At 46.6% G+C, this 22447-nt stretch overlaps 2 protein-coding genes across 4 annotated transcripts; one reads left to right on the forward strand and one right to left on the reverse strand.

Annotated features, from left to right (window-relative positions):
* Positions 1 to 50: 50 nt before the first annotated feature.
* Positions 51 to 11576, forward strand: ric8b (RIC8 guanine nucleotide exchange factor B). Of its 2 annotated transcripts, none has more exons than XM_076985088.1 (10): positions 51 to 567; positions 2006 to 2053; positions 2221 to 2838; positions 3836 to 3930; positions 5242 to 5392; positions 5501 to 5596; positions 5713 to 5857; positions 6077 to 6218; positions 6345 to 6464; positions 9984 to 11576. In XM_076985088.1, exons 1-10 carry the CDS (start codon positions 484 to 486, stop codon positions 10093 to 10095), a joined length of 1611 nt encoding a protein of 536 aa, XP_076841203.1. In that variant the 5' UTR covers positions 51 to 483; the 3' UTR covers positions 10096 to 11576. The 2 variants fall into 2 exon arrangements, with proteins under 2 accessions (XP_076841203.1, XP_076841193.1); XM_076985078.1 differs by having other exon boundaries at positions 64 to 567; positions 6077 to 6221.
* Positions 11577 to 11780: 204 nt separating this feature from the next.
* On the reverse strand, positions 11781 to 21202 carry LOC143485598 (NAD-dependent protein deacetylase sirtuin-3). Of its 2 annotated transcripts, none has more exons than XM_076985091.1 (8): positions 20919 to 21202; positions 14740 to 14920; positions 14180 to 14428; positions 13773 to 14005; positions 13474 to 13574; positions 13218 to 13379; positions 12833 to 13045; positions 11781 to 12746 (listed from the first exon to the last, which is right to left on the reverse strand). In XM_076985091.1, exons 1-8 carry the CDS (start codon positions 21001 to 21003, stop codon positions 12522 to 12524), a joined length of 1449 nt encoding a protein of 482 aa, XP_076841206.1. In that variant the 5' UTR covers positions 21004 to 21202; the 3' UTR covers positions 11781 to 12521. The 2 variants fall into 2 exon arrangements, with proteins under 2 accessions (XP_076841206.1, XP_076841212.1); XM_076985097.1 differs by having other exon boundaries at positions 20923 to 21196.
* Positions 21203 to 22447: the final 1245 nt, after the last annotated feature.

Consider the following 22447-nt stretch of genomic DNA (forward strand, 5'->3'; position numbering starts at 1 on the left):
AAGCAGAATAGGCGCAAATGTCTGAAAACAAAATATTTTCCATACTGCGTATGAATGAACAATGCACCAGACTTTTGTAGTGTAAGATCATTGCATTTTCCTGGCCTAACAATGGTTTTGTGCAAATTGCATATTATATCAGGCATCTCTTAAAAGTAAACGTGAGATAAACACAAGATAAGGCGTGTGGACTCATGCACATTATCTGCATTAATTCCGTCTCACTGCTATCGCACACCTACCTCTTGGGGCAGAAGTTTAGTAACATTAGTGTTATCTGTTTGTTTAAGGAGTTTCCCGTGATTGTCCAAGGACCGTGACACTTGTGTTTGCTGTGGTAGGTCAGCTAGATCTTAAGGACGTTTCTCGGTTAGAAGATGGTGTGAAACGTCAGGGAGGCGCGTCGGGAGACCTGCTGGTGGCTGGGTGGGTTTTCAGCAGCTGGTCTCGTACGGTTAGTTGGCGTGTTCGGTGTCTATAGACATGGATTTGAGTGCAATCTTATCTCAAATTGAAAACGGAGACGAGGATGAAATCGAGAGGCATTTGCAAGTATACAACACGGAGGTAAGTTACTGAATGACGCAAATGAACCAGCCGGACAACTAGCTTAGTAAACCGCACTGGTCTGCTAGCTAGCAGGCTAAGTGTGTTTATGCTATGTTTGGCTATGTTATAATCGTGTTACCTAGCCACAGGTCGTAATTAGCTAACGCAACGTAGTTATACGTTATTTAAAACATATTTCACACACAACATTTGCAAATGTTTGCTATCCTTTCCTTAGTTTTGTCAAATGTTCACTAGCCAGCTAGCTAGCCTAGCTAGCTAACCGCCACCGAGATGTGCTTGCAGCAGGTTGCTATGGGCAGTCAGACAGAAGCTAACGCTAGCTAACCTGGCTATCTAGATTAATATGCCATAATCTAGAAGCTATCAATCTTATTTTGTGTACAGTATGTGTGTTTTATTACAAGACATCATATTAGAAACGGAAGATATCAGTTTCAGTGGTATGCAGGAGGAAGCCGCAGACATGCGTATTCGTCAGTCCTGCACCTGTGCTTACCTGGTCAACAGGTAGATCACCTGCTTTGATTTACACGGAGAGCACACTACTGTTATGCTATTACAGTATACTAGAATAGATGATGGAATTAGAATATCATCAAAAAGTTAATTTATTTCAGTAATTCAGTACAAAAAAGTGAAACGCATGTATTATATAGATTAATGACAGTGATCTATTTCAAGTGTTTATCTGTGCTAATGTTGATAATTATGGCTTACAACCAATAAAAACCCCAAAAAATTGATTATTATATAAGACTGGAAAATTAGTTTTTAATTCAGAAATGTTGGCTTGCTGAAAGTATGTACAGTAAATGCACTCAGTACTTGGTCTGGGCTCCTTTTAAATGAATGACTGCATCACTGTGGCATGGCAAAGCCCAGGTTGCTTTGATAGACCCAACAATGCAGATGAGCTGAAGGCTGCTCTCATCATCCTCTTGACAATACCCCATAGTTTCTCTATGGGGTTTAGGTCAGGCCAATCAAGCACAGTTATACTGTGGTTATTAAACCAGGCATGGGTACTTTTGTCAGTGTGGCCAGGTGCCAAGTCCTGCTGGAATATGACATTTCCATCTCCAAAAACCTTGTCGGCAGAGGGAAACATGAAGTGCTCTAAAATGTCCTGGTCTCGATATTGGTGTGTTAATGTGTGTAGTTGTAGTGTTGTAATGGACAAATTAAACCATATAATCCTTTAACATTTTATCACAGTCATCAGACAAAGAGAATGAATGTTAATAATTAAAGACAAACTGTAGGTAGTCTTTTTAAATGTGTTTTTTGCTTTGTTATATTTGCCCTTTTTAATATTTTTAAGGCCTCCTATCAGTTAAGTGCACAACTGGAGACATTCATGCCTTCTTGATTATTCTATAGGACGAGCCAAACTAGGTTCATACCCTCTTCTATGCTTTACGTTGTCTTTCAGAACTGTAGGACATTTAGCTTTGACTGCAAAGAAGAGGCTGCCCGAACAGTGAGTACAAGATTGACGCTTTGCTCCTCCAGTAACTTTGCGGCATCGTTTTCCATTTGTAACCGGAGCTGTTCCTTCTGCTTACTGCATCCATTGAAATGGTGCTCTTTTGGATTGGAGGAGGTGGTTGTCAGTCACTCTGGTTTTGTGTGTTTTCTCCCATGCAGAAGCTGTGTCAGGGCGTGCTCACAGTGCTCACGCGTCCCGTCCCGCCCCGGTGCCAATGCACCTGTTTGGAGACCATGCGCATCCTGTCCCGTGACAAGCGGGTCCTGGGGCCCGTAGCTACCCCGGAGGGCATCCTCACGCTGGCGGGGCTGGCGAGGATCCGGCTGCCGGGCGCAGGTGCGCAGCCTGTGTGGGAGGGGGAGTCGGCGGTGGAGGGGCAGGTGGTGGTGGAAGCCCTCAAGTGCCTGTGTAACGTGATGTTCAACAGCGTGGCGGCGCAGCAGGTGGGCGTCGACCTTCAGCTGCCACAGGGGCTGTGCGCCTACATGCGCTCGTCCGGCTCCGCCCACCACGAGGTGGGGCTCTTCTCTCTGCGCCTGCTGTTCCTGCTCTCCGCCCTGCGGCCAGACATCCGGGGAGGATTATGCACGGAAACGGGTGCCGTCGGTCTGCTCGCCGACATGCTGGAACGCATTCTGGACATCCGCTGGGCGGGGCCTTGTGAAGTCATGCCCCCTGACGACCAGGCCCCGCCCATTCCACCAGAGAAGGTTGAGCAGACGATGGAGGCCCTCAAGGCTCTGTTCAACATCACCTTATCAAGCTCCAGTGATTCGGTGAGAGGCTGCGGTGTGATTGATGCCTGTGCAGCTCAAGAACTTGATTTTTATTTTAAATGAATGTTCATAATGCTTCATAGCACACGTATGCTGTAAACATGAAGAAAGGTTGGAGACTGTAAAGCTTTGGGGGTGGCAAACATACCCTGACTGCCCAACCTATTAGCCATTTCTCAGTCATATAGGTTTCTCCTTCAGGGTCCCTGCGTGTTAAGCAGCTGTTTTGGGCAACATAACACAAAGAAAATCTTTTAGTAGTAGAGCAGGTATTACATTAAACACTCATGTAAGATAATCATAACACTATGATGGTTTGGTAACGAGACCCAGTTTGGTAGTTGCTGAGTATTTGTAGCTGATGAGATCAAGCCCATGTTCTGTGTGTGCTCGAGTCTTTGGCCGAGAGCTTTGGTCAGCAGCAGAAAGCATTTCCTCCTCTCATCTGGCCAGCAGTCAGAGCTTTATCAGTTCAGTGATTTGCCTCAGCACTCTGTACTGCTTCAACAATGGCCGTGTTGCTACAACACCAGCTCTCCGCCACAGTCCTAGAGTCCCCCTGCCATGTACTCTTGTGTTGGGTCTGCTGCAGCTCGACTGACCCAGTTCAGCTGGGCCGACAGATCCGGGGCGGGAGAACCACGACTGGCACGAGGAGCCTGTCTAGATGAAATTACATGCTTTAGGGTTTCCATGCAAAATAGTATCACAATATCTAAACATTTCTGTTTACTGCCCCCTGTTTGCTCAGGATTTTGAAGGGAAGAGGTGAAGGGTCATTTAACCTTTGTCCCCCATCATCTTGACCCCATTTCTACCTACTTCAGTCCCACAGTCTTTTTTTTCATTTACTTACATCACCCATCAGTCTCCGTCTTTCTAAATTGGCTTTGAATGTACAGTGGCCAGTTTATGTATTTAAAATGGTGTTTAGTGTGATGAGTGGTGTTTAGTGTGACTCCTCCCTCACCATCCCGGTGTGTCTTTATTTCCACAGCACAATGATCACCAGTTGCGGCTTATCGCGGCTTTAATGAGGCACATTCTGATGCTGAGGGCGGAGACGGAGGACAAGACGGAGGAGGTTCACAGGTAGGCCCCGTCAGGCCCTACAGCGTGGGCCGGTCAGCAGGACTTGGCTCTGTTCCCCAGGTAACAGTCCCGCACAGCGGAGGTTAGGAGACCAATCGCACAATGAGTGAGGGGCTAACCGTGTAACACTTGGGAACTGCACATGCTCTGAAGCGAACCTTCAAGAATTCTCATGACGTATTGAAATGCCAGAGCTGTGAGTGTGAGTGAAGACGTGTCGTCTTTGAGTGATTAATGGTGCACCCCTTTGGCCTGTAGAGAGCCAGTAAACTCCCACCCCCTTCCCCACCACCAGCACACACACTGTCTGGGTGGGTGGGGTTCATTGTGTGCCCCTCTGGTTCAGTCACCAGTCCCTTCACACCTCTGGAATGTCTGCACTCTTGACACAAACGCACAATGCATTCTAGCACTCTGCGACCAGGCCAACTATATTCAGCCCCTGAAACAAAGCACACTGAATGTGCTGAAGCAGATCTGGGCACTATTAGCTGGCCCTCTCTTATTCAAATGGCCCCAGGAACCAAGGGCCCCACCCCCAGTAAATGTTCGCTTGGCTAGCACGGTGCACGGGTGGCTGCCAGCAGACTTGTAGGCTACATTATGGCATTTGAATAAAAGTGGTGTGCAAAGTGGTATGCAAATTTGTGCAGGTACTTTTTCGTTCTCTAATTTTGAACTGTTGATGAGCAGTTCCTCAGAGTTTGTGTAAATGGCTGTTTGATGATGCAGCAGGGCCAGACGTAGAGGACACGTGGTCACATGACCTGCATGCCAAGATCATGGAGCATGATGAAGCTTATCGCCATGGTTTTTTGAATATTCTAAACAAGAGAAGCATACATAAAGGCTCCATCTATCTGGTTGACCCTAAAGTGTTACTCTTAACTAGTGTTACTCTATAAAAAATGTAAATGTGCCATATTTTTCACCGCAATCGAAATTTGTCCTCCGCTTTTTACCCATCTGTGCAGTTAGAACACACACATACACACACACACACACACTAGTGATTTCTAGGGGGTTGTGGATCACATGTGCCCAGAGTGGTGGGCAGCCCTAGCCCAGCACCCGGGGAGCAGTTGGGGTTTGGTGCCTTGCTCAAGGGCACCTCAGGTTCAGGAATCGAACCCACGACCCTCCGGTCACAAGACCAGTTCCCTACCACAGGACCATGACTGCCCCATTAGTAAAATGTTACTCTATAGTGTTACTCTTGACTAGTGTTACTCTGCAGGCGTCCACTCCCATCGCTCAGTTGGCCAGCACTGCATGATCCTGAGAGTTGTTCTCTTCACTCATGTTTCTCAGCCATGCCATAAACCTCCTGAGCAACCTTCCCATGTCCTGTCTGGACGCCCTCATACACGTGCCTGTCCAGGGAGGCCTTGACAAATACGGTGGCAAGAACATGGATGCTGTGCAGGTGCTTGTGGACTTCATGGAGAAGAGGATCGACAAGGTACCGACCGGGAGCGCGTGACACGAGACGCTTGTGCCCTCGACCTTCACGGAGCTTCTGCTGCTTGGCCAGAGCGGCACAGTTCACTCGTGTTCTTTCACCTCTCAGGGGTCCAACTACAAAGAGGGGCTGACTCCGGTACTGAGCCTCATGACGGAAAGTTCCAGGTACCACAGGGAGATTCGCAGATACCTCAAAGCCAAGGTACAGACTGCTGCTGTGTCTTTGAGGAGGGCTTTACTCGGTTCACCGTTCCCAGGTGTGTTGTGCTTTTCCATTCTGGGGCTCTTGTAATGAATCGGGGGGGGTTTAATGTGCAGGTTCTACCACCTCTCAAAGATGTGAAGGAGAGGCCCGAGGTGGGCAGCACCGTGCGGAACAAGCTGGTGCGCCTCATGACGCATGTAGACATGGGCGTGAAGCAGGGAGCTGCAGAGTTCCTCTTCGTTCTCTGTAAGGAGAGTGGTGAGTGTCGCTCGTACCGACTCCGTAGAGATCAGTGCAGGTCTGAGGAACCCCAGGTGTAAGATGTTTACCTTTTGAATTAAAAGTGCAAAATTTATGACCTGTAATAAATTGCATGAGATCAATTATTGCACAAGCCGGTCAGAGAATGGGAGTGTTGATGTGGTGCTCTAGTGGGTGAGGCTGTGATGCGTCGTGTTTGTGTCTGATGTCCTGCAGTGGACAACCTGCTGAAGTACACGGGGTACGGCAACGCGGCGGGACTGCTGGCGGCCCGGGGGCTGTTGGGGGGGGGCAGGGGCGAGACGGAGTACTCCGCTGATGAGGACTCCGACACGGAGGAGTACAAATCGGTTAAACCGTTGTGAGTGACGCGTTTAAAACATCACCTGTGTGCAGCGTCTGCGTCTTCTGAAAATGATAATTTAGTCTAAGCTTGAGTTTTCTGGTTCTGGATGATTTTTCTTTATGTCTGGGATTCTTTCAGCATTAACCCAATCACGGGCCACATAGAAGAGCCCATGCCAAACCCCATTGAAGACATGACCGAGGAGCAGAAGGAGTATGAAGCTCAGAAGCTCGCAAACATGATTGGCGAGTTGTCACGGTAGGAATCGGTCATACAGTAACACTTGCTGCTTGGGAAGGGTATGGAGCTGCAACAAGTAACTCAAACCACAGTTGCTCTGCACAAGGGTGTTAATTTTGTGAAGGACCGCAGCAGCAGAACACTGAGGTCCCTCAGACTGTGGGGTTGAATCACAGTGAATCTGGTGATCCAGCTTTTTCCAGATGTGCTCCACTGGACTGAGTCTGGGTGAGTTAGCAGGCCAGGGAATGACACTACAGTCACTGTTGTGTTAATGAAACCACTTCTGTACCTCCCTTGTGCGGTGAGGTGGGGCGTTATCCTGTTGATGGGTACCATTACCATCAGGGAAGAACGTCAACATGGCCATACTAGCAGATCATTTGCCCCTCTGAACGCTGAAGTCTCTGAACGCCAGCAGATACATGTACAGAGTGCACTCGTGCATCAGGAGAACATCCCCCAGAAATGGACACCATACCACCCTGTGATTGGATGGGCTTGTCTCGTGGAGTCAGGACTCACACATTTGGCGGTTTCCAAGATGTTGCCGCCCATCACCCAGAACCCTATTATCATGCCCTTTAGCACATATGTCCAGTCCGTTGTTCGTGGCGATGGTTTTGCACTGATGCAGGTAACTGGGGAGCTCACTTATTTAATTGTGTTGCCCCGTCCTGCTCCAGCAGAGACGCGAGTTTAATCCACCTCAGACGATACAGATTCTACTCTAAACTTAACTTTGACTTTATGTTGATCTATCCATAATCAATGCAGTCAAATGAACAAAAAATATATTCTAGGTACATTCATATTTAGCAATGAAATCATAAATAAGAAAGAATAACAGCATATAAATTCTCTTTCCTTGACTTGAAATACTCGCAGCCAATTGGGCATGTCAGAGGCGTTATTTAAGGACGGCTAAAACAGTTTGGGGTCCTTTCCCAACCAGGACGTTCCCCTCAGGACATCAGGTATTGGTTCTGAGTGATGGAGTATGTGTTTTCTAAGTTTCATTCATCTAAGTAGCATACAATCAACTGAAGAAAAAAACCATTCAGAAGATTCAGCAGGTTGGTGCAATGTGGCACGTGTGTGTAGGATGTTAAAATGGAAGCTAGCCGGGCCTGTAGTACGAACTTCTGAGAGCAGGAGTAGAGTGGGACTGTGACTAGAGGAAGGAAACTGGGATTAACTGGGAGAACTGGGTGTGTAGGAGCGTTCTGTCAAACATGATCAGCATACTAATGTCATCCGTATTTGTAAAAATCTCATGACGAATATTCCAATATCCTGCACATGCTAATTCTACGTTTTACAATTTGTGAGGGTTTTTTAGGTTTGCTGAGGATTGCGTTGTGGTTGTGTTAGCTGTTCTGGTCTCTTAATTCTTAATGGTGCGATTGGCACGTGTTCCTGCAGATGTCTGTCTTCAGTAAGCTGAGCAGGTCCACCATGATTCTGCTCCTGCGAGATGCTTTGGGAAGAGCAGGTGCCGAGATGCTGACCTTCCCGTCGCCATCGGCGACAAGCGTTAGTGGCGTGGCGGCGGGTATAGCTGTGCCGTTGCTCTGGGCACCTTCCTTACCGACGGCCTCATTAAGGCAGGAATCTCCCGCTGCCTCCGTGTGGCAGACAGACGCCCAGCCTCCGCATTCAGCAGGAGTCACCGCACCGTAGCTCCTCACCCCGGGCCCGCCGCATTAATTACCCACTAATTGGTGCCCGCGGTGGGGTGGCGGGCTCACGGCTCTTTGTCCTGCACGTTCACACTTATTTATTTATCTTTAAATACATATACATCTCTTTTATACAAGGCTTGCTGCTTTGAGCAGAGGTGCCAAACGTGCTCCTGAGATGAGGGCTGGCTCAATTAGAGTGGCTTTGGTGTGTGTGTGTGTGTGTGTGTGTGTGTGTGTGTGTGTGTGTGAGATCGACGGGAGGAGGGGGAGGGGCTAAAGTTTGCAAACACAAGGCCACGTCATTGTTCTGCTCCATCTATAGGGTGTTTGAGTCATAATGAGCAGCGTGTGCCCACGAGAGGCAGATTCCTTCCTTTAGAATGGATCTCTCTCTCTCTCTCTCTTTCTCTTTTCACTCCTCCCCTATTCTTTTGGGGGTTGGGGTGTCGAGGTGTGTGTGTGTGTGTGTGTGAGTGTGTGTGGCTGCTCAGGAGACAGGCAGAGTCCTGCAGGAATGCACCCCCACCTTCTATTGCTTGACTCGCTCCAATTAGCACTGACTCAGACACCCCCAACACACACACACACACACACACACACACGTGTGTGTACACACACTCATGCTCCTGTTCAGTTCTTCATCAGCTTTGGAATTAATTAGTTGGTATGTCTTTATGGATCAGCGCTGTGCCTTTTTTTTCTTGGCAAGCAGAATCGTTATCTATTGTATGTAGGCAGCTCTTACAGTGACCTGAGTTTGATGTCAGATGGCTGTATCCACCTGTGCGGTGCTACAGATGTGCCACTGTATCTGATGGCGCTACACAGATTTACTGCAGCTGAGCACAGAGTATATGGTGTAGGATATTTAAACAATAATTTAAACACCCCTCCATTATACCAAGACCATCTGAGAACCTGGTTGTACTATGACATTTTCTAGGTTTCATTATCATTCGGCCTGATCTCAGGAGATGAACTGAAGTTTAATTTTGGGGAGGAAGAAGCTAGTATCTTCCAGGTGCTGTGTATCGCTGTTGACTTGACCCAGGTTTTGAAAATACCTGGAATTAGAAGTTAATTTGTTCCACGTTTATTTGTTACACATTACCAAAAATCAAGGCAAATGAGCCTTTTCGAGCTTTGATTGGATAATGTTCCGATAAATCACCTTGGGCTTTGATTTGATTGGATAAAGCTTCGATGAATCATCTTGGGCTGAGTTGGTGACACACAGTGCAGATATAATTGGATTAGCGTGAAGGAGCAGCCGTGGCTTTGAAGAGATTAGAATGAGGACTGATCCTGTAATTAAACTGCGAGGCGGGTGGAGAAAGGGCGTACTGCTCCAAAGGGCCGGCCTTTGGGGTGTGTGTGTCTGAAGGGCTGCGTTTGGGGCCATGATTCCAAGGGCTCTCGCACAGACGGATGTGAAGGAAAAGAAAGATGTTCTGCACATCAACAGGGCCCTTTTAGGGGAAGGAGCTGAATGGCACTATAGCACTACAATGGAGGCCACAGTGGGTTTCTCTGAAGGAACAGGTGCATTGTGTTGACAAATTGGTCTACATTGATGGGATTTGAGGGGCAACAAATGCATCTCATTTGTGTTTACACTAGCAGCTGGTTCTCATCAGCGCCGCACATGTTGCATAGTACGGACTGGAGTTCACCTGCTGAACTGGCTACTTTTACATGGTACAAATACATACGCGTTAGAAGAGATGTACACAAGGTAAAATGCAAAAAGGGGAATGCTTATTTCTGAAGTCTGGATATAAAAAGATTTTCAAAATCTAAAACTACTTCAAGGTGTATGCGAATTACTAATTACAGTGTTCTCTCTCCACAGGCAACAGTTGATCAGGCCAATGGGAGTGAGGAAGGATGGCTCACTAGCACCCCTAGAGGAGGCTGTGCACGCGTGCCAGGTTGCTGGAAGCAGTGATTCAGAATCAGATTAGTCCAACTCACTCGGGCACCAAGGGGCCCCTCCTCTCCGCCCGTCGGGGACTCACCGACGCCCTGTCATCTATGTCGGACTTGGACCTTGAAAGATGGACTTTCACACAGGCAGAGAGAATGTGCCCTCAGGAACTGTTTCTTTCTTTGTCTTGGTGCGTCTGAGATCTCTAGGACCCTGCGGAACTCTCAGGGTCACAGGCAGGCCTTAGAAGTTTTGTTTGACCCTGGTAATTATTCCTTAACCAAGGTGCATTGAAATGCTCAGATACAATTATGAGGGTGAGCTTTTGTTTGATAAGGGGTGTGATCACAGAAACGTAGACTGTTAAATGAACACCACTTCCTGTATGTGTGGAGTTTCTTTTAAGAGTCCTCTAATTGGCTGTTCTTTCAGTGCTTGATCTCTCTGGGAGGTGGTTGGGGAATTCTGTGCCTCGTTCTGATAAACACTGATAGTTCATAACATTTAACATTAATAACCCTATTTTAATCTCAACAACCATTTGTAATCACTGTATCTTTTGTTACTGGAGTGCAGACTAGTGTCTCTGAAGACGTGGGGGGGGGGGGGGGTGCACAGAGTGTGTGTTTAACACCATGCTTCTCTGCTGCTTTTGGACAGTTTAGTATGAAGGACTGAATGGCCAATAACAGCAAAGACATGAAGTGACCGTGCTAGAACCCTTAGCTGCCTTAGGCTGTGGGGACATGGGGGCAGGGGACAGGCTGGTGTGTAGGGGAGGAGCTGGTAGCCTAGAGTCATGACCAGCACAGGAAGGGCTGTCCCTTCCATCTATATGGATAGATATAGATCTAAAAATATATCATTACATAAATACATCCACACTTCACTGGTTGATCAGTTTAAGCCCTTAGGGACACCAGTTGCATTTGATGTGCCTGTTCTTGGTTAGATCAGTGACCTTTAACCTTCAACGGTGAAACGGCTGCCTGTCGTCTTTAAGAATATTCGCTTATGTTAACATACGGCTTAACTATTGTAAACAATTGAAAGCAAAACTCCTCTTGCAGAACAGAAATGCCTCCAATATTGGTTTGGTGCAGAACCCGTGTGATTGAAGCGTTATTACCAGTTGTTTTGATTGAGAAGATAGCAGCACATGCATGGTGATCAGGTCCACGTGAAATGAGAATGAATGTTGTGATTGAATTCTAATCCTTCACTGTCCTTAAATGCATGCGATTGCACTTAAACACCTTGACTGAATGGCTGTTTCCATGTTATTCCTTTGCACTTTGAACTTGGACATTTTGTGTGTGTGTCTTGACCATCGGTGAAGCCAAGATTCCATTAGCTTTCCTTATCCGACAAAAGCCTACAAAATACACTGGTTCCCTGAAAGAGCTTTAAAAAGAGCTAAGCTAAGCTATGTATTGGCATCCTGTCTGGGGTCAGAGCCAGCGGTGTACTTTCACTTTAAACGTGTGTGCTTTTGTAAAGAATAAAAATATATACTCATGATTTGTTAATGGTGTTTTCAAAGTTAATTGTATTACTGAAGTACATTTACACAATATTCCAATAATAATATTTCCACCTATTGAGCCATAAACGCCTGTCTCAGGTTTCTTAGTAGAGTGTGTTTCATGTATGTTCCAATATTCCAAATCAGGACAAATCAGGTGTTAAATGAGAAACTCCACAACATTTACACAAGTGGACTGACTTTAAAAACATTTTAATGTCAACAGTAGTGATAAAACAGGAAGGTCACATAAAAACAGCAACCTGTATATTCAAAACAGTATGGGGGGAGGTTGAGTGTCTTCTAACTAGGTTTTTACATGCACCACTCAACCTCTACAGTCAGCAGGGATACAATTGGCTGAACAGCAGCAAAACAGATTAATTCAGCCACAGACGACTTCTGCACGGAGTTTGAGAGTCGTAGATCAGCCAGCTCAAGAGGGCAGGGTCATGACTTCATTACAGTCATCGAATGGACAAAGCCTCTCTCGTACCAGCAAGCGAAACTTACTTACACTTAAATTCTCATACACCCTTCACGCAGGCGCACACAGATAAACACACACTTTCACTCGTAACACACGAGTTTGGGAGGAAGCTTCTAGCTCTGATCCTGCGGTACTACCAACACAGCTGAGCACTGCACCTTCAGCGTGTCACGCTAGCCAATCAGAACCGTGTTCATTTCTACTTCCCCCATTTTCACTCAGGAGCCCAAAGGTCACTCTACTCTGAGTCCGACCAAATAAATGCACTGTTAAATCATTTCTGCATAAGGTTCTCTCTAATGAAATATATTAATTGGTATTTTAAAGATTTACTAAAACTGTAGATGTTCCACCAACATCTCACCTTCCTTTAAGAAATAAAATCATCCAGACCTCAACAGGTCCAGCACTGCAACGGCCTTTCCATGTCCAGACTGTGAGCGATCAGTCAGCCATAGTTGCTTGGTACTGAAAGCAGTTGGTTCCTCCCGTCAGGCTCTGAGGAGTCACTCTCCTCACTGCTGCAGGAGGAAACCGGGCCTTCGGGACCGGGCTGGGCCGGCCTGCTTCCCCGGGCCTGAGCCTCGCTCCTCCAGCCCGAGTCGCCGCTCTGTTGCCGGGTCGCCTGCTGTCCTATGCCCGACTGTGGGCTGCTCATCATCGCAGGAAGGGTCTGGGGAACGAACACACACCCTGAGTGTAACATCACAACACTGTGGATTAAACCACTCTGCAAGCAGCTAGTGCGCATGGACACACCCCTCCCTCCTGGCTGTCCATCAGGTCCTGGATCTCGGCGTGCCAGTCCAGGATCCGTGCGAGCCGGCCGACCGAGTCCACCAGGTCTCCGAGCTCCATGTAGTCTCGTCTGCGGAGGGTCTTGCGTTGAAACGGTCCCACCGCGTGCCGGTTCAGCAGGAGTCTCGGCACCGCGGGCCTCACTGTGTTCACCAGGCTGGCAAAGGGCTCGATCTGCCCCGCAAGACAAACGCACGCTTCACGCTCATCATGAGAATACGCAGGAACACAGCTGGCTACCCCATCTAGAATCAGTACACTACCCGTCCTCTAGTCTCAACGAAGACCATGTGTTATGACCAAAGGGCTCCATGAAAGCCCTGCACTAATGTCCCATGGTGCTCACCTGCAGGGAGGTGCCCATGATCAGGAGCAGGTCTGCACGGGGGAAATCTTTGGCATGCTGGAAGTATTTTTCAGGCAGATCTTCACCAAAAAACACAACGTTTGGCTTGACAGTGGCTGAGCAGAAGGAACAGGTGGGGACTCCATCACTCATGATGACTTTCTGAAGAAAAAAGAAAAGGAAGAAAAACCCCCCCATAAATACTGAGGTGGTGATGGTGATCATCAGGGTAGATCTGATGAAAGTAGCTCCTCACCTTGGCCTCCTCGGCAGGGAAGGGCGTGTAGCACAGGTGACAGGACGCGCTGGCAAACGTGCCGTGAGCCTCCACCAGCTTATCATCTGGAATCCCACACACTGAACACAAGAACACAGTTCACAATCTATAAACTTAACATTTTTTTAAATAAATTTTTATTGATATGTGAAACTATTAAGGACAGTCAGTGAATTTATACACCTTTCAAATTATTTTTTTAAAAGTGGTATATACAGTTTTTTGAGGATTTCATCGCTACTTTGTTCCCATTACAAGTGGTCAAACGGGAATCGTACTTTTCTCCAGGCCGTCGATGTTCTGTGAATACATGCGCAGCAGGAGGCCCTTCTGGTGCAGCATGCGGATGAAGTAATGGACGTAATTGGGCCGGTGGCGGCCGGGGTACAGCTCCTTAGCCAATGAGTAGAAGGGTCGAGGGTCATCAGAGAAGAAGTCGATATTGAAGACGGCTTCTGGGTAGGGAAGGTTGTATTTTGCGAGGTTGGAATACAAGCCAGTCCCTGGGGTCCTGACATAAAAAAAATAAAAATAAATTCTTATTTTGGCTCAGAATCAATAACAGTAAGGTGGCTTTAAAATATGCACCACAATGTACAGACAAAAACAGGGGATGAGGAATGTGGGAGGAAACACCAGCACACAACATGGAGAAGCGAACGGAGAAGGAATGAGGGTGCGTCACCTGAAGTCCGGGATGCCACTGGCAGTGCTGATACCCGCCCCAGCCAGCACTACCACATTCTGCAAGCGTCCCAGCTTCATCAGCCGGCCGATGGTGTGGAGAGCACCCCGGGGAGAGGAGCGGACCGGGCCATGGGGTCTCCCCGTGGGCCCCGAGCGCGGGGGAGGGGGGCCCAGCGTGCGGCTTGACGAACCCTTGTGGACATTATCATCACCATCACCATCGCCTGCTTGTGACGACTTCCTCTTCCTGTGATGAGCAAACCACCGGGTTTAGAGTAAACAAACAAAAAAGGATTAGGAAATATGAAAATGCATCAGAATTATAATCCCATTCCTGGTAAGATCATACTATGGAACATGGGCAGATTATCATGCAACTCACCTTTACTGAGGTATTTGACAAGCACCCTTGTCCAAGGCAAACAATCATATCATCAAAAAATAAACATTTTGAAACTATAAATATACAGATAAAACTATATTCAACACACCCAATCAAAAACTGTATCACAATGAGAAGTTTCACCCAAGTCTCCATGCACTGCTCCAGTGTCTCACCGTGCTAAGAAGGTCTGCTGCTCACTGACCCTCATCAGACTGAGGTCATCCAGTATGCCCGGGTCGGCGGGACGGCCAGACCGGGCCGGATCCTGAGGAAGGAGGGATGGATGTGTCTCTGTGACCACAGGGGGTCCGCCTCGCCCCTCTCTCCTCCACCGCACATTGCTCATGTCTCCACCTGCACAGGGATTCGGTGTCAGCACCAGGAACCTGCAGGATAACTACACCATGACAGTCAAACTAATCACCATTCCTAATGCATCAACACTGCGTTATAACCCCAATATTTAGAAATATGTGAAAATGCTGATAATTTATTTTTTTATTTTTATAATTTAGTTTCTGCTGAATATTCCAAGCCCTTTTTGATGTGACCAAATGACAATACTAAGCCTAGATGGAAGATGGAACATTTCTGAAAATAATTTGTAATTGCAAAATTGTTAAATCTCCTATAAAGAACGATTTGAGTGCAGTTTTATCTTGCCAAGTAAAATGACGTAGGAAATATACTTGATTTTTTAGCATAGCACACCTAAGTGGGCTATTCCCATGAAACGTGTGTATGTAATGCGAGTGAATAGGTGAATGAACCAGTCATTTTGTGAGGATTGATCAATGCTAAGCCTGTCAAACATGTACAAAATGTGTGAAACATGACTGGCTGATGTCACAGTTTTAGTGCCCGTTCCAGACATACGGACAGTCTTGAGGTACATGGTTTATGAAGGGCTGAAATCCCTTTATTGTAATGACTGGAAAAAAATAAATTTTGGCTACATACCACTTTTGCACCATGCCACTGAGGCTGCATGCCTTACTGTGTAAGGAGTTAAAGACAGGGATGTGTTTGGGTGTGCCACAGCGCCACCTTTAGTCTGATCTTGTTGGCATCAAGAGCCTTCAGTAGTCATCAGGAGTACTACTTACTGACCAAGTATCATGTCTATAGTACGTATGGTTTGGTCTGAAATGGAGTAATAAACATTTGTGCTATAGCAATCGAGTTCCCACACCTTCAGTGCTTGGACCCCTAAATATTTAAATACATAATAATTAAACACAGTCAACTGTATATACACAGTCAATACTGGTACCAACATACTGATTTACACAGTGTAAAACTGTGCAAACTACGACATTACCAAAGGAAAAAAAACACATTAGGAAGGGCATGTTAACAAGTCTCTGTCCTTTTAAAGATTTGTTCAACAAACCCATACAAAATATGAGGCGGCACCAGACCTAGGTCACACATTTTTCCCCTCATTAAAAGCACATTTCACAGTTGAACTTTGAAGCTTTATTTAAAAGACTGATTGGGACGGTTTTTGCAGTACTGGCCCAGCAGTTTTCCTGGATATATTTAAATGGCAGTTAAAATGAAATCACAGCTACGCTCTTGTGTCTCTCCTCCCTGTGGTCGGTGAAAAGCCTCAGTGTTTTAAAACTGTCACCTCACAAACAAAAGCTAATGGTTGTAATATATTTAGTGCCCCCCCTCTGTTCAGCAGCTATGCTAATACAACCCACATCTGGGGCAGCTTTACTGCTCAGAGAAAGGGAGTGGGGGGCAGGGGGCATTTCAAAGAGAGCTGGGGTGGCAGGGGGGGCAGGATGGACTGTGTGTCAACAAATCTAGCTGGAAGAGAATCGAGCAAGGCCTTTAAAGGACCCCTCCCAGCCCACACGGTCCCCCAGAAAAGGGGAGAGGACACAGATGATTTAGACGTGCATTTCATTAAAGGGAGCGGAGTAGACAAGGGAAGGACAGCAAAGTGCCGCTGAAAGTCTTTTAGAACCTTTTCTAGAGCTTCCAACGTGCTTCTGAACGGATGACAAGTGGCTAAGGAAATGGAGAAGGTCTGAGAACGTTGGGAGAAAGAGGAGAGACACAGAAGAGACAAAGAGATACATCTCATAAAACAAAGCATGCGTCATGGCACATAAAGGTGATAAGACGAGCCTTTCACCCAGGAACCTTATCACATCCCGGAGAGGAGCCACAATCCTTTTCAGGGGGACAATGAGCCCCATACCACTGTGGCGATAAACCAAATCTGTGGGTGAGGGCAGAGCAGCTGGATGAATCTGTATCCATGTGGCAACCTGTGCGACACAGTCATCTGAATAAATAAATGAATAAATGGAGATGCGTTGATTGAAAAAGAGGCGTCCGAGTAGGAGCTTCCAAGATTAGGAGATTAGGCCTCATTTTCAGATCCTGCAGTCCTTTTAAATGCATTTGGGCTCACTGCTCATGAGACTAAACCTCCCCATCTTCATTACTTTAATGCTCGTTTCTGTGCAGCTATTAAAAACAGCAGGGGGTGGGAGTCCAGCGACCCGGACTCCTGTCCGCCTATAGCAACCCTGCCTATTCATCACAGCACAGCTTAATGAGACGGACGACTCTACAACCTCCACCACACCTCACCAACCTCCACTACATCCCCGCTTCTACTCACAAAAAGGGAAGCAAAGCACTGAGAAGTAAAAAAAAAAAAAAAAAAAAAAAAAAAAAAGAGGCAAAACTGTCGTCAGGTACCACTGTGGTTTACACCACACAGAAGAATAATTAATAGAAAAAATGATGAACCAGTGGTCCTCATATGATCAGGCTGGATTCTACCAGTTAAGGTCTGTTCAAAACTAAATAAACTAAATCAAAAATGCTAAATAAACAAGGTAATAACAGACCAAAATCAATATCAATCTTATTATTCAGAGAAAAAGGCTCTTTTTAATGGAATAAATTAACCATTAAAAGTGTATTTGCCTTATTAGGTTATAGCTCCACCCCCAGTAGTGGAAAAGGGGTGGAGACAGAGCTGTCAGCTGCTAAAGGGGGTGGAGACAGAGCTGTCAGCTGCTAAAGGGGGTGGAGACAGAGCTGTCAGCTGCTAAAGGGGGTGGAGACAGAGCTGTCAGCTGCTAAAGGGGGTGGAGACAGATCTGTCTGCTGCTAAAGGGGGTGGAGACAGATCTGTCTGCTGCTAAAGGGGGTGGAGACAGATCTGTCTGCTGCTAAAGGGGGTGGAGACAGATCTGTCTGCTGCTAAAGGGGGTGGAGACAGATCTGTCTGCTGCTAAAGGGGGTGGAGACAGAGCTGTCAGCTGCTAAAGGGGGTGGAGACAGAGCTGTCTGCTGCTAAAGGGGGTGGAGACAGAGCTGTCTGCTGCTAAAGGGGGTGGAGACAGAGCTGTCTGCTGCTAAAGGGGGTGGAGACAGAGCTGTCAGCTGCTTAAGAGAGACTTTAGTAAACACAGGCCACATGGAAGTGGCTTTCCAAAGAGAACATGGTGAAAACCAACAAGGCCAGGAGTGTGACTGCAACCATGGTGAGGGGGCTAGCAACCAGCCCACAGGGAGGGAATGAGCTGCCAGTCAGACTCAGCATTAGTGCGACAGCAGAGACACAGACCGCGAGACAGCAGAGAGACAGGCCGCGAGACAGCAGAGAGACAGGCCGTGAGACAGCAGAGAGACAGGCCGTGAGACAGCAGAGAGACAGGCCGTGAGACAGTGGAGAGACAGGCCGTGAGACAGTGGAGAGACAGGCCGTGAGACAGCAGAGAGACAGGCCGTGAGACAGTGGAGATTATGAACATTAGCAGGTCACCTCTAACTACACGACGGGCCATTTCTCATTGTTGGTCGGTAAACTCTTGGATCAATTGCAGTGAATGTGTCCAAGATGAGCGCACAGGCCACAAAGAATTAGAAGTGGCATCACAAACAACAACTACAGATCTATAACATGTTATGAATCTTTAACAGTGAGGTTCTAACCTCCCAAACTATTACTGCTTGACGAGGATGGTGGAGAAAATACACAGGGGTGTTTCCTAAACACCATCACTGTTATTTACCTCTGAATCTATAATCGTTATATAAAACATAGCAGCTCAAGAGCTCTTCTCAGATAACGGTCACAGCCATTAGGCATCAAGAGATCTGTATGTGAAACAGGAGACGGAGAGTAATAATTCCTTAAGCCTGACTGATACGGCCCTGACGACCCTGTGTTCACCCCTTCCCACCTTCACCACGTAACTGGTCAGCTAAGAAGCATGAATGAGTCAGGAGTGTGTGAGAAGGTACACAACAGTCCTGGGCTCTACAGCGCCGAGACTCCGAGCTCCCAGGCTCTCAGGGACACCCCGATACCAGGCTGTGCAGTCCCAGCACAGGCGCTCCTGAAACCGCGCTTCACGTAATCCAGTCGTGAAACAGCACAACATCCTGTTAAACTGCACGGGGTTCGGCGACACAGGAAGAGGGTCTGGAGGAGAGCGTGGGCAGCCCTTCACTCCAGCGTCCAACGCTTCGCTTTCTGGATGCCACTACACAACGTTCCCCTTTCAAACTACCGAAGCCTTCTGTGTTTCTCCGGTAAAACCTCCACACTAGTGTACGGAGAGACGAAAGCGCCGTGCTGTGCTTTTAACAACCTACAAAGCAGCCAATAAACCCACAGCTCTGTGCCTGGAGGGGCGAGGGAATAAACCCTTTAACCCTTTGCTGTGTGATCTAAATCGAGCGCGGACGTGCTGGGTTTCAGACGTCCAGCCATCGCAGGCTGCACCTCTGATCTCTGCTGCCCCCTAGGTGAGTTCTGGACACGGTACTAGTCACCATGGTGACCACTTCAGTCCCTAAAAGGTTTCCTCTTTCTCCTCCCGTGGGCTAATGACATGTCATTCAGTGTTACCTCTTTGTTGGATTCTCATATGACACAATGCAGCTAATTTGGGCTTATTGTAGTGTTTATTCAGGGTGCATGTGCATGTGTGCACACGTGTATGAAAGTGCCAACGTCTAACACCTTCGATACTAATTTGATTAGGTCAAATTCCTAAGAAAAGCAGCACAGTGATCTGATGCCGTCTGGTCCTACAGGCCCTGTCCTTTAGTGCTGCTGTCATTTGGAAACCTTTTATAATGCAGTGTCAAAAAAATGGCCAAGCAGTTGCAATTATTCTCAAGTTGAAAAAGTTCACAAACATGCCTAAAAAAGGTCGGCGTTTCCTGTGACCTCTAGCATCATGGGTCTAAACATTCATTTAATAGAACCATCATCAACAGCCTGGCAGATTAGTTTACTTCATGTAAAGGCTGAAAATTTAGACATATACTGACATCTAGTGGCGTAAGTAAGACGATCTCGTGGGAAAACGTCATGTAGTGGTCTTTGTTTAAAATAACAAGTGCAGTTCTAGAGTCTGTTGGGGCCCCAAAGTTAGCACATCACCACTGCTGTACATTAAAGCTGTTGGCCCCGAGGCCCTAGGGCTCCAAACAGTGTACTGCCTCACCTGGTGCCCTAGGTGCCTCTGGAAACAGTACATCAAAGGTCAGTTGTGGTGTTAGACCAATTAAATGCTTTTCTTGTATCACTGCCAACATCAATAGTATACATATTTAATAATAACTCCAAAGTAAAACTATAACCAGCTAAGAATATCCTCCTCTGCAGGCTTGCTAAATTTTCCACAAAGAAAATAAATTCTTGAATAACACTCACTAGGTTGATGAAAGCAATACAAAGTATGCTTAAAAGTGTTTATATTGCAATGATCCATGGGAATAATAAAAAGGTCACATTTGTTTAGGGACACCATCTCTGTGCACTCAAAAACAAACAAACAAACAACACACAACCCACACTCATACATTTTGAGCTATAAAGAAACATGTATCCGCATATCCAAGTACATAAATACATAACTAACGTGGGGTTATTTTCACGCATACATCCTCCCTGTAAAGACAGGTACGTAAAAAGGTGATGTCTACTTAAAAACCTACGCAGCCCGTCCATGGCACCAATCTCTATATTAGGACTGCTTGTTCATTAGCCTACATCAGGGTCGACCTCCTTAAGACACGCAGACGAACAGGCCAAAACCACCATGCACATTCCCCTAGTATAAAACACCAACGTTTCATATTGCATTGATTTGTACTGCCTATTGATGCATCACTTTTATGAAGAAATTGCGCCTGTCAAACAGAACTAATGTTAGTGATTATTAGTTAGTTCGTAGGCTGATGCCCTGTTCCCACATGCTTCCAACATTTTAAGCGGTTTATCACATCTCAACTGGATTAGGCCTAATTCACGCTGCGAATATCAAGTGGAAAATAAAATCTGCACATTGTCTTGTCAAACCTGCCTCTAGATGGTGAAGCGTCAATCTGCAGGGAGGGGACAGACTGCCCGCAAACAACAGCGGCAACTTGTGTCCTCTTCGCATGAAATGCCACGTAGTGGTCGTCACGCCTGGCGCTCAACTTGCTGAACACTACAGAGTCACGCTTAAAAGAGGCGCAGTGAAGTTCACCAGCGGTTCACTGTTCACCAGAACAACACCAGCGAGATGAAGAGACAGGAAATACGTCACTCTTCATAAGCGCGGGAACATTCCGCAGAGTTTGAATCGGCACACCGCGCGCTCGGGGATGGCGTAATGATGCCCTCTGGAGGTCCTTCGAAGGCCCACGCGACACCAATGGGGAATAAAATTAACCAAAGCACACGCTTCAAAGTCTCCTTTAGAAAAGGACTAAGAAGTTTCCGAACCGTGGGCAATGGGCAGGAAGTGGGTTTGGTGTCGGCAGCGAAAAACAAACTGCAAAGGCAACACCGTCAGGCTATTTTTTTAAAAGCCCTGGTGGGATTTTGGATTCACCAAACGCAGTTCATCTACATTGTTTAAAGGGTGTTGAAGAGCAGGCTTCTGGCTATGCGCAATTTAAACTATTACGCTAGACTGCTTGAGTTTAAAATGTAATTTTCCTGGTCACCTCGCGGGCGCACCAATAAAGGTTTTTAGAAAATCACTCCACTTTCTACCCTAATATACAGTGGCGTAGCCAAAGGGGGGGGGGTGCAGGGGTGGCAATCTCACCCCCAACAGAGCCCTTGCCACCCCACTGGAAATGGTCATTTTAAGGTCATTTATGTTTCCTTTCGTTCATCATTTGTATATGGACCCCTCTGATAAAGCCTTGGTCACCCTTTGGCCACCCCTTGAAAAAAGTCTAACTCTGCCACTGCTAATATATGACACAAAATAGCATGTAGTTAGCCTACACGAGTTACCATATTAAGAAGCATATCGTATTCCTCAATAGGCGAGGAAAAATACGCCACTGACGATAACGTCCACTGGTCCAGATTCTATCCCGTGTTTATCATGGTCACGGCACCAGCTATAATATATGCAAAGGTGTAATTGCTTCTGAAAGAAGTCACTCAGTTACGCGGTGTCCTAAAGATTCGCTTTGATAATCATGTTTTCATCATCTGCTTTAGAAGCAGTCACGCAGTAGGCCTACGTAAGAAGTTAGTTACTGCATGAACAGACCTCTGAAAATGCTGTTTGTTGCATGAACACGAAATGTCGGCTTTGGTGAAGCAGTCACCTGAAGGATTTCTGATTTTACAAATCTATTTAAAATAGCCTACAATGATTAATAGATCTGAACATTCTACATATATCTTTGTCTGCTGTGCTCCAACTAATATGATGCAACAGCAAATATTTCAAGGTCACGAGTAGACACGAACGCGAAGAGACATGACAGCTTTTTTATGGGAAAGATTGTTTATTTTCCCTCTGCATTCACTGACTTTTACTGATACAAATTCGAAATTGCCTATCAGGTATTTCTAACTGAGTGATAAAGACCGTTAAG

This window comes from Brachyhypopomus gauderio, chromosome 2 (assembly GCF_052324685.1).
Source record: "Brachyhypopomus gauderio isolate BG-103 chromosome 2, BGAUD_0.2, whole genome shotgun sequence".
Taxonomy (NCBI): domain Eukaryota; kingdom Metazoa; phylum Chordata; class Actinopteri; order Gymnotiformes; family Hypopomidae; genus Brachyhypopomus; species Brachyhypopomus gauderio.